The sequence below is a fragment of the Oxyura jamaicensis genome, chromosome 2 (genome assembly GCF_011077185.1).
Source record: "Oxyura jamaicensis isolate SHBP4307 breed ruddy duck chromosome 2, BPBGC_Ojam_1.0, whole genome shotgun sequence".
NCBI lineage: Eukaryota > Metazoa > Chordata > Aves > Anseriformes > Anatidae > Oxyura > Oxyura jamaicensis.
In genome coordinates, this window is record NC_048894.1 from 133,279,148 (window position 1) to 133,293,376 (window position 14,229).

Sequence of the window (14,229 nt, forward strand, 5' to 3'; positions counted from 1 at the left end):
ATGAGAAGCCCACATTGGCATCTCCAGTGACTTGGAACTTGGAAGGGACTGGGGCATATGCTTATGCTAGTTGGTAGGGAGTATTAAGAAGCGTGATCATTTCTGCTGTGTTTTTTGGTTATGTTTGTTGGTGGTGGTTTAGTTTTCTTTTATTGGTTACAAACTTAAGACTTGAGTTTGCCATATGGGGGAACCCCCATAGACAACATATAGAGTAGACCTGGTGCAGATCACATCATACCTTTCCTAAAGAAGCTGTGGAGTCTCCCTCCTTGGAGATCTTTAACAGCTGCCTGGACATGGTCCTGGGCAAACAGCTCTAGGTGGCTCTGCTCGAGCAGAAGATTTGGACTAGGTGACATCCAGAGGTCCCTTCCAACCTCAACCATTCTGTGATTCAGTGACTCTGTGATGGTGCTTGGCTTCTGTATGTGCACCAATAAGTGTAACACACCACTGCATCATGTGCAGAGTGCTTGTAACAGCTAAAAGTCCTTTGAGCATACACACTGGGAGTGCTGTGCTCAGAGAATATCAGTCTCTTATGCCATCCCCACTTGTGTGTTAAAATGCCAAAATGCCTAAAGTGGGAAGTTGCCTGCATTTGATCTAAGTTCAAAATCCAATGCAGAAGAATTTTACTTAGCTGCTGCAGAATCTCATTAGGTGTGTAAATCCTCTAGACCTCTTTCATTCTGAAAAGTTATGCTTTTTCATATGCTTTAAGCTGCCCCAGCTGATTTATCTTAGCCTCTGTCCTATTTAAGCTTGATTGGAATGAGAAGAACTGGAAAATCCTCTGCCTGAGTCTTCAAAGTGAGTTTGGGAGGGAGCTGTGCCAAGTGTGTGGGCAATTCTCCCAGGTCAGTAAGGTTCTTTTTATTACAGCCTACTAATAGAGTCGGTGCTGGTTGTGCTGTCATTGGTGCTTCATGCAAGTGTAATGGTGATAGCATTTACCTAGGACACAGAGAACAGATTAAAATATGCATTTCCTATATCCCAGAGGACTACCTAGAGGCTACTCATCAGAGACATTCAGGTGGAAGTCCAGATAAAGGCTGTGATTAAATTTTACCATCATCTTAGGTGCTGTGAATTGTGAGAATCCACATTTCTCATCTTGATTCCAGTCTCCTGGCTAGAAGTTGCTGCAGTTATCAGATAAGGACACAAGGTGAATCTTGCTGGTAGTGGAGAGCTCCATCGGTGACCTGTGTCTTCTTCTGATCAGAATAAACTAAAAATTAATGAATCATATAGAATAGGTGTGTTATTCTGGTATGAGAAGATTTATATGATGTATTTTAGGGCAATAGATTTCCATTGAGGACATCCTGAACTGCAAAAGAAGTAGAATTCTCACTGTCTTTGGGATGGTACTTATCTGGGAAAGGAGCAAAACTTCATTTTGTTGTCTGCTCATAAAGCTGTTTCTTTATACTGAAACACAGTATTCTAACCAGTCCCTAATTACATATAAATGGCTGATGCTGTGACTATTCCATACCATAGATATTTTCCACACAAAGGATGAACTGTCCCTCTCCAAAACAGCATGCTCCTTCTTAGAAAGAGTAGGTAAAGACTTGAATATACTTGGCCAGAAAAATGATTTGACACTATTTTTCAGTTACTATACTTAAAAAGCATTAAAAACAACTTTTATAGTTGGTTGCTGATGAGCAGTGTTGGGAAGAAAAAAATGTTTCTGCTTATCCAGAAAACATATTTATGTGACCTGCTATAAGTTTGTTTAATAAGGAGGGAGCACCTTTGAACATGAAGCATGTTTTTGTAAGGCTAATATTCTTAACCGATACTTTGCTTCCCTGTGGAGAAAATTATGTTGCACTATTCTATGTAATATGTAGTTCTTTCTGACAACAAACATGAATCGTTATTATACAGTGGTAATCAGGAAAAGAGCTCATTTTCCTTTTACAACGGAAAACTTTGGTTAATGACTTTCTGCAGGCTGCTATTCTGCATCTTAGAAAGGACAGCTAGGATGGATGGGAGTTCTGGTTCCTGCAAAGACAGCACAGCACAGCATGCACAGTGTCAGCCTAGACCACAGAAAGAAGCCTTTTTTCAGGTCCTGGAGTAAGGAAAGCTCATTCCACAGACCACTGAAGCTACAAAATACTTTTACCTCTACTATAATGAACTTAAGAGCAGTAATTCTAGGCAGAAATTCTTTACTCAAAGGGTGGTGAGGCAGCCTGTGCCAGTGCCCAGAGAAGCTGTGGATGCCCCATCCCTGGAGGTGCTCAAGGCCAGGCTGGATGGGGCTTTGGGCAACCAGGTCTGGTGGGAGGTGTCCCTGCTCATAGCAGGGGGTTGGAACTGGGTGGGCTTTAAGGTCCCTTCCAACCTGAACCACTCTGAGTCTAAATCAAAAGAACAAAAGATACCAATTATGTCTATTTTAACAGGCCAAAAAGAACTTTAAGCTGGGGACTCAGTGAAGCTGATCTGTCTGTGTCATGTTGATCTCCAGAAGTTCCCAAGATATCTTCACTTTTGCAACCTTTTGATTTTGAGATAATCTACAGAAAACACCAAATGAGAGTCTCAGTCTGCACTGTTTCCTTCCAAGAGATATTCCCTGTGCTTGAACTCATCTTCTTATCCCAGGCAGCAAATTATTCAAAAGAGTACCACCACTTCTTGTTCTGTGTAATGTTCAAAAAAAGAATAATCTCCTTCCAGAACATGGAGTTTGGAGGGTTTTAAAATATTGTCCAAAACTGAATTCATGCAACAGGTAACACATTATTGGACTCAATTACTTTGGACAGAAAGTTTGAGATCAGTGATTTCCAAGGAGCTTGTTATGTGTGAAAAATTCTTACTGGCCATAAAGTTAAGTTGGCTACACAATGAGAGTGGAATTTTAACAATAATAAACTGAGCTCGTTGTCATGGGAAGTAAGTATTGAAAGTGGACAAGAACCAAAAGGGCTTGAATTAATGGACATAGAGGAGTTTGCTTTTTGCAATTACTCATATCTTTTCTCCTTGCTAAATCCCCATCTTTTTATTCTACTCTACCCCTTCTTGGTTTTATAATTTTATTTATTTATTTATTTATTTTTTTTTGTAGTGTGCATTAACTCAAGACTGCTTTCCCTCACATTCTCTTGGGTATTTTCTTTTTCCCTGACAGCTCCTTCTGATTTCACCTGCATGAATTTTATCAAGAATGTATAGATAATGAAAGCAAAATTAATCTCAAGAAAAGTACTTAATGTGATTTTTTGCATGTTGTGAGGTACTGAAAAAGACAGAAAGAAACTAGACAGAAACAAGTTTTTTTTTTTTTTTTTTTTTTTTTTTTTTAACTCAGATTACTCCCTCATCCCCTAGGAACTAAATTTTGAAAAAGGAACAGTTCTGGAGACAATCCTAAACTATGTGAATATTTTATTCCTTTTACAGTTTAAGAAAATCATGGTATTAGTACAAATAAAAAAAAAGAGAAACTTACTTGCTTTTGGCAGTATTTTGTATTTTATTATTTGCTATTCTGAAGTTTCACAGTCAGTTTTCTCTGGAGTTTTTGTGCATCAACAGGGAAGGAAAATCATACAGTATACCAGAAAAGACTAGGAACCCACAAAAATGAGCATCATGACAGTAATGAAGATAAAGTAGATTACTGTAAATTTCTTTAAGAATATTAAATTCTGTGTTTTGATTATTGCTCAGTGGGTGAAAAAATTTATGACATAATGTGATGAGCTGAAATTATGCACTGTCAGATTATCTTACTTTTAAATGGTGTTTACCACAAAAGCAGTGGTAGCCAAGCTATGGACTGTGTCTGTTCTCCAGCAGAGAAAGTTAACTTGAGACTTGATTTATGCCTGTATAAATGCTAAAAATACAGAGTATATACGTCACAAGAAGTTACTAATGTTGCAAGGACAGCAGGAATTTCACATGCCAGCTTATGCTGAAAATTGCACCCTTCTCTTCAGATGTTTTCTCTTCTGGTTGCCTCATGGATGCAGATTTAATTAATTTAGCTACGAAGTAAATAAAGAGCAGGATGTACATGCTGATGAAGAGTTGCCTTTATTTCTGGAAGTCCTGAGTTAACTTCTACAGTAAGAGACTGATGATCAGCATAGGCTGGTGCTTGTTGTTCCATTGAGTGGCTACAGAAATTGCTCATCTGAAACCATAGTCATGATTTGTATTTCTTTTACATAACCCGTAGTTATACACAAAAATACTTTTAGTTTCTACCTGTGAAGTAGGGTCACATGGCCTCAAAATGCTGAAAAATTAAAGTAAAAAAAAAAAAAAAAGTAAATGTGAGTGTGATGCAGAAGTTGTTATGTTCTGAAATCATGAATCTCTGTAACTCATGGTACTAATAATAACTTTCTCTGAAATGTTAATATTAACTAATATTTCTCAGTGATATTACTTACTTCACTGAACTGCCTCTGTGGTTTTGATTCCATAATTAAACAAACACCCATCTCATCTTCTGGAAACTAAAATATAATACGTTTAGAAATTTCACATCAGTACAATACAAACTGATCTTAGGAAACAAAGAAAAACTCACTTGGGGAGGGAAAATTTATTTCTTATTGAACTTTGCTACTGTGAACAATTTTTTAAATATTTGAATAGGCACACTGTTGGAATAAACAGATAAAAATATTTCAAGTTAGTAATTATTGGTTTTAGGCATGACTAACTAAATTACTACTCACTCAGAGTATAACAGTCATTATCTTTATTGGGGTTCGATCTGGAATGGCAATCAATGTTCTGATTTTTTGTAGTACTGAGTGGTTCACATACTATTAATTGGAAATAGAGAAAAAGATTCTCATATTTCATCGCTTGATGAGGAAATTGCTCACTAGAGCTTTTTCTGTTAAATATGAACCACTCCAATTTTATTTTATTTTATTAATTATTTATTTTTGTGAGCTTTTATACTTGTAGCTCGCTGCATACAGATGAGATTCATGGTGTTAAAACAAATTGTGGTAATGTGTAAGGAATAATAACATTTGAAAAGGATTGTCTTAACCTTAAAACTACAACAAAAACAAAAATAAAGGAGACTGATGTGTTCTGAAGTGACTATTTAATATGGTAAACACAAAATAATCCTCATGGAAAGTATTGTCATAAACAACTGAGGAGAGTTGTTTAACTTTTCAGGCAGAAGAATCACAAATGCAAAAGGATATAAACGTAAATAATATCAATAATAATAATGACACTTTTTGATCTAATGAGTTTGCAGAACTCATTGTAAGGGGGATAATTTAAATGTAATTTAACGTAATCTAGGAAAGTATTACATGTTATGCAAACCACAGTAGCATCTGTAAGTCAGTAACAACCTTGGTCAAAGAAATAAGCTCTGTCAAATCTCATTCTTTAAAGAAAATAAGTGATTACAGTCTGGGATAAAAGGAGATAATGTAGTAGGGCACTTAATACTTTGGGTTTTGTACTATATTCGTATGAAGAATCTACAATAGCTATAAACAGATTCCCAGATTAGAGAGGAATAATATTCTATGATCCTTATCCCTGTGCTCTGAAATAACTTTTGTAAAAGTTGCAGAGCAACTGAAATTTTCTTCAAGATCAAATATAGCTGAGCCAAAGTCTACTTTTTTTTTTTTTTTTTTTTTTTTTCTAGAGAAGAAATCTAGTTTGAATATAGGATTGTGTTTATGAAATTGGATGTTGAGTTTTTCTTCCTGTTTTAAATTTTCTGATTGTATAGAGTTATTCTATTTTAAGTTAGTTCAAGTATTGCCCAAGTACATAGGAAGTAGATATTTAAAATCTTTAAGATATCTCACTTTTACTATAATTTTATAAATTTTGTTGAAACAGAACATGAAACTATACAAACTTCTCTGGTTTTCTGTAAAGAATAAAATATTTTTGTACCCTCCATCATCTAAAGCAAATTCTGGAGCTCCCTTACCTGAATGGCTGCAAAACCAGAAACCTCTGCATTTGAGGTTGATGAAACTAGAGATACTGGATTGGTCAGACATGAAATATTTGATATTATGATATTGTAGCACAAGAGCACCAAGTATCATGATATATCAGACAATACGCTCAGGGTCAGTAGGATATTAGGTGGCTAATATTCTGCCAGAGGAGCTAAGATGAGTGACTGTGTGGGATGGGGACACTGGCGGCACAGTGGCCTATGGCAGGGCAGAGCTCAGTGTAAGCCTCATGTCTCTGCAGTTTTAGCACCTAATAAATTTGGTAGCTATTGACTTTTCTGACATTGGGAATCATGCTATTGACAAGTTGGCACTGGTTAGGTGGACCACGACCTTTTACCTACTCAGTATGAATATCAGAGGAGCAGAAATGAGTCTTAGCACCACGCTTATTCAGCTGATGTTTTTATAGTATTAGTTTTTCTCCCATATTTGAGCAAGAGAGAATAATAAGCATCACATGAAGACAGCTTTTCCGAGTTGGCTTACATTACTAAACTAAACTAAAGGTAGAGTCTGGTAAACCAATGATGTGAATGAGATAATGCAGATGAAGCAGTGGGTTCAGTTTTAAGTTCAGTTCATCCTTCAAAGGACTTGTGTGTTCTATTCTCAGTTATCTTACAATTTATTAAAAGGACTCACTGCCCTGTCACCAGGAAGTTGCATTTATTACGCTTGCTGATGCACATATCTTTGCTTTCCAGGTAGCAATGTTTATGCTACGGTTGGGCAGTTCCACCTTCTTGTTAACAGAACCAGTGATCAGCGCAATGACGACAGGAGCAGCGACACATGTGGTGACTTCACAAGTGAAGTACTTGCTGGGAATTAAAATGCCATACATATCAGGACCACTAGGATTTTTTCATGTGAGTTCAGTAAATGAGATAGGTTATTTTATTAGCTAAGATTCTCTTAACACGCTATGCTTTTCTTTTTTTTTTTTTCTTTTTTTTTTTTTCTTTATATATATGTGCAGAATTTGTGATGTGTGTGTGAATGAACAGAAAGCAATACTAAAATCTTTGTTTCACTACTTCTGTGTGTAGAAACAGATTAGGAAAACTTGATGAAGATTTAGCAGGACTGGTCATATTTTGAAAGGGTACAATAACCAATTTGCAATATAGATGTATTACAGTATCAATAATTCCTTTCATTAACATGAGCAATTGCAGATTTTATACCCTTTTACAGGAAGGGTTAACTCTTGCATGATCAGCATTTGAGAGGGAACACTATATATTACAAATGTCATTATTTTCTTCATATTTTGCTCAATGTAACCTAACCATCATTGTGATAAAAGTAATATGACTCATAATTTGTGAATCTCTTATGCAAAAAAAAAAAATCCCCTAGATATGCTATGTGTTACTTTATGACATGATTTATTTCCTTTTTTTTTTTTTTTATTATTATTATTTTCATTTTTATTTTTGCCAGAAGTACAGCAAGTATACAGCTTTAAGGTAGTTTTTATAAAGTGCATATAACCTTTTATATATTCAAAGTTCCCTTTGGAAAGTAGATATTGTTTGCTGAAACCTTTCAGTGTTTCAATGCTGTATAATTTTACTGCACAAAAGTTCTTAGAATGGATTCTTTATGTTAACTTCCTCTAGCAAACTCTGAGTTTAGGTGTTGTGAGTATAATATCTTGTCTTAAGAATTAGTAGTATTACAATAGTATCTGTCAAAATGACATTTTACTCATAGTAAATTATGTTCACTTGCTGAGTACGTATTTACTTTGAACTGATAGCAACTGATGATTCAGTTACCAGATGAGGGAAGAGGTGAGGCTTGTTCTAGTTAGCTACTAAATGAGGACGCTTTATTCAAAAAGATTGACCATGGTTTCTTGCATTGCTCAACTCTTCATTTTCTCCCGTTATTTTGGGAACTTAGTTAATTCAGACCAAGTGATTAAAAAAAAATGTTGCTTTTCAGAATGTTGTTTTATAGTATTTTATACACATGGTAATATTTTATTTGGATAATACATTGGTAAGTTTTTCTACAGGAACAATTTACTATTGAGAATTAGGGACATATAATAAAGACAAGTAAATATATCCTGTAAGAACATAAGAAAAATGTCATAGTTGTTTTTATGAATAGTCAGTTGGCCTGTGAGACTATTACAAATGATTCACTATATATTAAAAGAATTGTTTATTCTTTTAAAATTTATTCATAAATGCTTCTTAATATAAAAGGAGAGCAGCTTTTTCTTCTTCTTCTTTTTTTCTTCCCCCTCCCCCCTTTTTTTCCCATATTTCCATGGTGACTCTACGTACTTATAGTCATATAGGCATATTATCATCTTGTAGAGATGACTAGTATTAAATACCACAGCCAAGACATAATCAAAACATACATTATGAGCAATAATAAAGAACAGAAATAACACAAGGAAATATTTCTGTGTTGGTGCGCTGATGTAGTGAGCATAAGTGAGGTCATTCAAATGCTTTGAAAGAAATCTATTCCCTTATCCCTTGTAATTTCAATGTGTTCGAAACAAGGTCTTTGCCCTTCATTTCACTTTTGAAATCAAACCTCTTTGAGCATTTTCCAAATAATTTTTTAAGGTTTTCAATTGCTCTGTAGAATTGTGTGAAACAAATGAACAACAACAACAAAACGCTGTGCAACTTAAAAGAATAACAAATGAGAAAACCTTCATATATAGAAGGGACAATTTAACCATAAAAGTATTTTCAAATAATTCTGGTATCTGTTTAGAGTCATGGATTGCTTCAAGGAACTCAGATACCTCAGTCAACAGCACTGAATTTGGCAGTGTGTTTCTGGACATGTTCTTTACTCCAAATCTTTACTCCAAATTCACGAAACCCCAAAGACTGGTATTTTTGCATTTTATTGTATTTTTTTCCTTTCTCCACTCCAGACCACCTCCCACTCACAAAGCCCATTGTTTTGCTTCAGGCAGCCTTTGGGTTGGCAAAGCAAGAATAAGAATGTTTAATAAAGTGTGATAGGAGAGTTGAAAGTAAAACAAGCCAGTGAAATGTATTATTTTACAGTGAGTGAGATCACGAATAAATATGTAAAAATGAGCATTGAATATGGAGAACAAATCTACTTCACTGGCATTGAGCCTATGGGATTGTTGTGTTTACACATAGTTTATGTAATTTATTACATTTCATTTTCCCTGTATATGATTCCCTGTATATGATTTGCAACTGAGCTGCACATTGCAGCATCAACAGAGATTTTACAAAATGGAATGGCAAGGTGAATGTGAGAAAGACAAATAGTGAGACAGCGTTACATGTGAAGTCTAATTTTCACAAGCGACAAGAAGAAAACTATCAACAAGTTTTACTTAGTATCTGAAAACAGAAAGACATATCTATATTTGCCCTTTATCCTTGTGCAGACATGTTTATCCTGCCACAAGTTTCTGAGAAAATGCAGCACTACAAAGTGATCTCCTGCAATGTAACAAACCTACTTTGCAAAACCCAGTCTTTTGTGGTTTTGTAGCAACTTGGTTGCAAAATCCTTATGGTGCTGCAAGTTAGCTGAGAAAATCTTCATGTTCCCACTTTCAGTCCTTTACCCTCTCTTTTTTGTGTTTGTTGTGTTTTGTGTTGTACCTGAAAATTTTTCTCACACAATGTGTTGTATTTGTCAAAAAAATAATAATTTTTAAAAAATATAATGGGATCGCCTACTCTTAAGCTGTATAAGGTGTTATAACTAATTTGTTGCTTTTGATTCTTCTTTTGTTTGCTTCAGCTTCCGTATTCGTTTTTGAAATAATCTTTTTGGGCCTTTGACTCTACCCTCCATAAGATCCTCATAGAGAATTTGGCTACACTACAGTGTCTGGTGGGCAAAGTCTAGTTGGAGACCAGTAGCTAGCAGTATAACCCGGGAGTCAGTAGTGGGTCCAATCCTGTTTAACATCTTTGTGAACAATCTGGATGATGGAGTAGAGTGCACTCTCGGTTAATTCACAAATGACACAAAATTAGGGGGAGTGGCTGATTCATCAGAGAGTTGTGCTGCCATCCATAGGGACCTCAACAAGCTGGAGAGGTGGGCCATAAGGAACCTCATGAAGTTCAACAAGGAGAATTGCAAAATCCTGAACTTGGTGAGAAACAACCCCAGGCACCATCACATAGTGGGGCCACCCAGCTGGAAAGAAGTTCTGCAGAAGATGATCTGGGGTCCTAGTAGAAACCAAGTTGAACGTGAGTGGGTGATGTGCCATTGCTGCTAAGAAGGCTAACAGTATTCTTGGCTGCATTAGGCAAAGTATCACCAGTATGGCAAGAAGTGTGATCTTTCTGTTATACTTGGTGTTGGTGTGGCAGCACTTGGAGTACTATGTCCAGTTCTGGGACCCCCAGTACAAGAGAGATCTAGACATTCTGGAAAGAGTCCAACATAGGGCCACCAAGGGACTGGAACATCTGTCCTATGAAGGGAGGCTGAGAGTGATGAAACTATTCAGTCTGGTGCCCAGTGTGAGGACAAGAAGGAATGAGCACAGACTGGAACACAAGGGGTTTGTGCCTAAACACTAGGAAGTACTTTACAGTGTGGGTGACAGAGCTCTGGTACAAGCTGCCTAGAGGCTGTGGGGGTCTCATTCTTGGAGACCTTCAGAAGCTACCTGGATGTGGTGCTGGGCACCCTGCTCTGGGTGTCCCTGCTTGGGCAGGGGTGGGACCAGGTAGCCTCCAGAGGTCCCTGACAGCCTCATCCATTCTGTGAAGGCTCTAGGAGTTTTGGTTATATATTTTTTAAAAATAAACAAAATCTTCTTTTTTAGTCAATTTGTAAAGAAAGAAAAACATTCTAAAAGTTTATGCAGGTTTCTTAGTAATCCTTCATTAGAATTATACATATTCACCCTGCTTTATATCTCAGTTTGTTGAGGCAAATTAAATTCAACACCAAAGCCAGATACAACTAATGCTGACAGTGCTCATTTTAAAAAGGCCCACATCTCTTTGACTTTAACAATTAAGAATCAATATATTTCTTCCTTTTTTTACCTCCTTTCCTTAGATTTCAGTGACTTTGTGGGCACAGCTTGCAATGTAGTTTTCCAGATTGATTTCTTTGTCCTAATTAATCACAGCTCTTGCTTGGGCACTGAGCTAAGGTCTGAGCTCTCTTAAAAATGCATTTTTAGAAAATTATGGAAACAAAGATTCATCCCAAGCCGCTGAAGACACAGGCCACATTGTCTGGTGACAGTGGGACAATATGTGGTTAAAAACTGTCATTTGATTGCCATCCTTCAGATCTATGACATGTAGATCATTTCATTTAACAAGTTGATTTTGAAATGTTTTTCTTCCAGATTCTGAGGAATGTTTGTGCTGGTTTATACTGTTTATCCTCAGTAAAAATCCAAGGCTAATGGAATGGTCTACATTTTCCCCTTTATGAGAAACAAATACATTTCTTCTTCAATTTCTTTTTATTTTCCATAACCTTTTTTAGAGTTTTTTTTTGTATTATTTTCCTTATAAATTATGAAAAACTTCATAGAAATGACAACAGGAAAGACCAGGAACCTATTAGTAATTTACTCTTTTTTCAAAATGAGCATCATGTCTTCAAGGACTGACAGAATTAGAATGGGGAAAAAATGCCATCGTATCGAATACCTTTCTGCTAGAACAGGGCTCTTTCCTAAGATAATTTTTCTAGTCCTTTTTCTCATCTAACACAAATACCTGTATTTAAACTCCAAACCACCAAACCTTGTTAGCATTATACATTTGTTTGAAAATCAGATTCTGTGGGGCAGAAAATTATTAATCTGTATTTTGATGAACCTACAAATGCCACTTCCAATTTATTTTAGTGATCTTTGTGTTAAAAAAAGAAACACCTTTCATTTGTTTAATCAATCTCAGTCTCAGTTGTTTGATTTTATCCTCTATGCTGTCTTTTTAAGGGAAGATACTTGTAAGGCAGTCTAAATCTACAGCCTAGATTTTAACTTCTGTTCTCTGTATGGTTTGCATTTCAGGCTACACAGTAGTTACGAAGACCTTAATGCAGAATTCAAGGGACTGAGCCTACCTTGTTTTTTCCCCTGCAGCTTTATTAAGCATATGCAATATTTCCATTTTCAAGCCTCTTTTTTTTTTTTTTTTTTTTTTTTTTTTTTTTTCCTCTAGGCAATGGACTGTTGCTTTTATTCATAAGGCCTGAAAATACTTTGTGATGGGGATATAATTATTCCTTTATATGTCATGATGGAAGTTTGCTCCAACTTTCATCAGCCCTTCGTAGCCATTCCTATGGACTTGAGAATTTTTTTCATTACTTTCTGTTAATCTGTTATCATACTGATTTATGCCTCATTTTAAGGAGCCTCAAATTCAGAGTAGAACTGAAATTACAGTTCACTGATAACTGTGTCCTCAGTGCTGGAGTGAAGGCAACTGCATTCTTCCAAGCCTGTTACTTACAATTTTGTATTCATCATCATAGATCCCTTTTATTCATTCATGGTCATTCTATTCCTATTCCCTATTTCTATTCCTATTCCTTCTTTCTATTCCTTACATTTAGCATCACATTTCCTTTCTTCATCACAGATGCAATATTATTCTGGCCATGCTTTATATTGCATTGCACCGCACCTTAGACTTTGAGCAGCTGAGGCGTCCAATTTGCAGCTCTGTAGCTCTGCTCCAGTCTCATCTTTTAACACTGCATTCTGTCTCTCCTTTGCAGTACTGTAGCCACTCCCCAGCATCCTGGAGCCTGCTGTGTCAGGACTTTTAATCTTGTGGTCCAGTGTGCTTTGCACCCTTGCACCTGCAGATTCCCACACCTCACCATGACTGCTTTTTCCCCTAGAAAACAGTTTCCACTGATGTGCAAATCATCCTTTCTCCCCCCCAGCCTCTTTCTATCTCTTGCTTTGTGGTTTTAACCTATAACTTCATGCTAGGTAAAAGAAATAGAGCTTCACAGATAGTCATAGTCATAGCATTAGTAATTTAAATAGTCATTTAAATAGCCAACAAAATACACAAAGCATGACAGCTAATTAGTGTATGAAGCATCTGGACCTGATCAATGTGTGCTCCATGGAGCACTGTTAGTATAATGGGCAAGAGCAACCAACACAGAGACTGAGTGCATCCTACTGAAACTATAGTTACTCTATTTACACTATAGTTACTCTAGTTACTCTAGTTACTATAGTTACTCTATAGTTACACCCCCGAGTGCTGAGAGGGGGCCCTGAAGAGGACAGTCATCTGAGAAGATTCCTTTTGCTTCTCTTCCCAGCCACTACTGAGTTTATTCATTCTCTTTTTCTGCTTGCCTTCTATCCTTCTCCTTCTCCCCCTTTTCTGTCTTTTGCTTTTTTTCCTTAGAAGTTACTTTTACCATTAGCGTTGATGGATGTCACAAGCTACGGACACCTAAAATAAATCTTTTTGCCAGCTTCTCTCAACATTTTTGTGCAACACTCATTTACTTTGTTGAATTTAATAAAATGGAATAAGAAAAGGATAAATATCAGATGTACTGGAATTTTCTAGCTTGCTTCTACCAACCAATAGAAATGTATAAATTTTTATATACAGACATTCACTACATTTTTTGAGTCTTTGAAAATTCACAGAATTTAGCAATGGTAAGTTGGTGATTTTTTTCAGTGCAAAATGTTAAGTAGATGTTAGTGTGTGAGATGACTCAGCTCCTGGAGTACTGATTTTGATCTCCTGGGTAATTCAAAGCATTTGAAGTTGTGTAGAAGATGTCAAAGCACATGACCCAGAATGGTGTATTTTGTAATCTGATTCTAATTTGTTGTTCATCTCAATCTCTGTAGATTTATGCCTACATATTTGAAAATATCAGATCAGTTCAACTAGAGGCTTTACTTCTCTCCTTGCTGAGCATTGTGGTGCTTGTTCTTGTTAAGGAACTGAATGAGAAATTTCAGAGAAACATTAAAATTGTTCTTCCTATTGATCTAGTTTTGGTAAGTATGAAGCCAAATATCAGATGTTTTTCTTTACAGAGTTTTCAGTGGTTTAACTAATCTGCTAAAGTTTATTGTGTTGTCTATAGTTACCCACAACCACACCTGCCACTTATTAAATGGATAGCTAATTCTCATGGCTGTATGTTAAATGTAAGAACAGGAAACAGTTTGGCTAAATAATTAAGAAAGAAGTGA

At 36.1% G+C, this 14,229-nt stretch overlaps 1 protein-coding gene across 1 annotated transcript in view; it reads left to right on the forward strand.

Annotated features, from left to right (window-relative positions):
• The window catches only part of SLC26A7 (solute carrier family 26 member 7), an 83,711-nt gene that overhangs the window by 34,849 nt on the left and 34,633 nt on the right, over nucleotides 1-14,229 (forward strand). Inside the window, exons 6-7 of the mRNA XM_035318253.1 lie at nucleotides 6,722-6,886; nucleotides 13,879-14,031. Coding sequence (XP_035174144.1) covers nucleotides 6,722-6,886; nucleotides 13,879-14,031 — 318 coding nt within the window. The remainder of the gene's footprint in view (nucleotides 1-6,721; nucleotides 6,887-13,878; nucleotides 14,032-14,229) is intronic.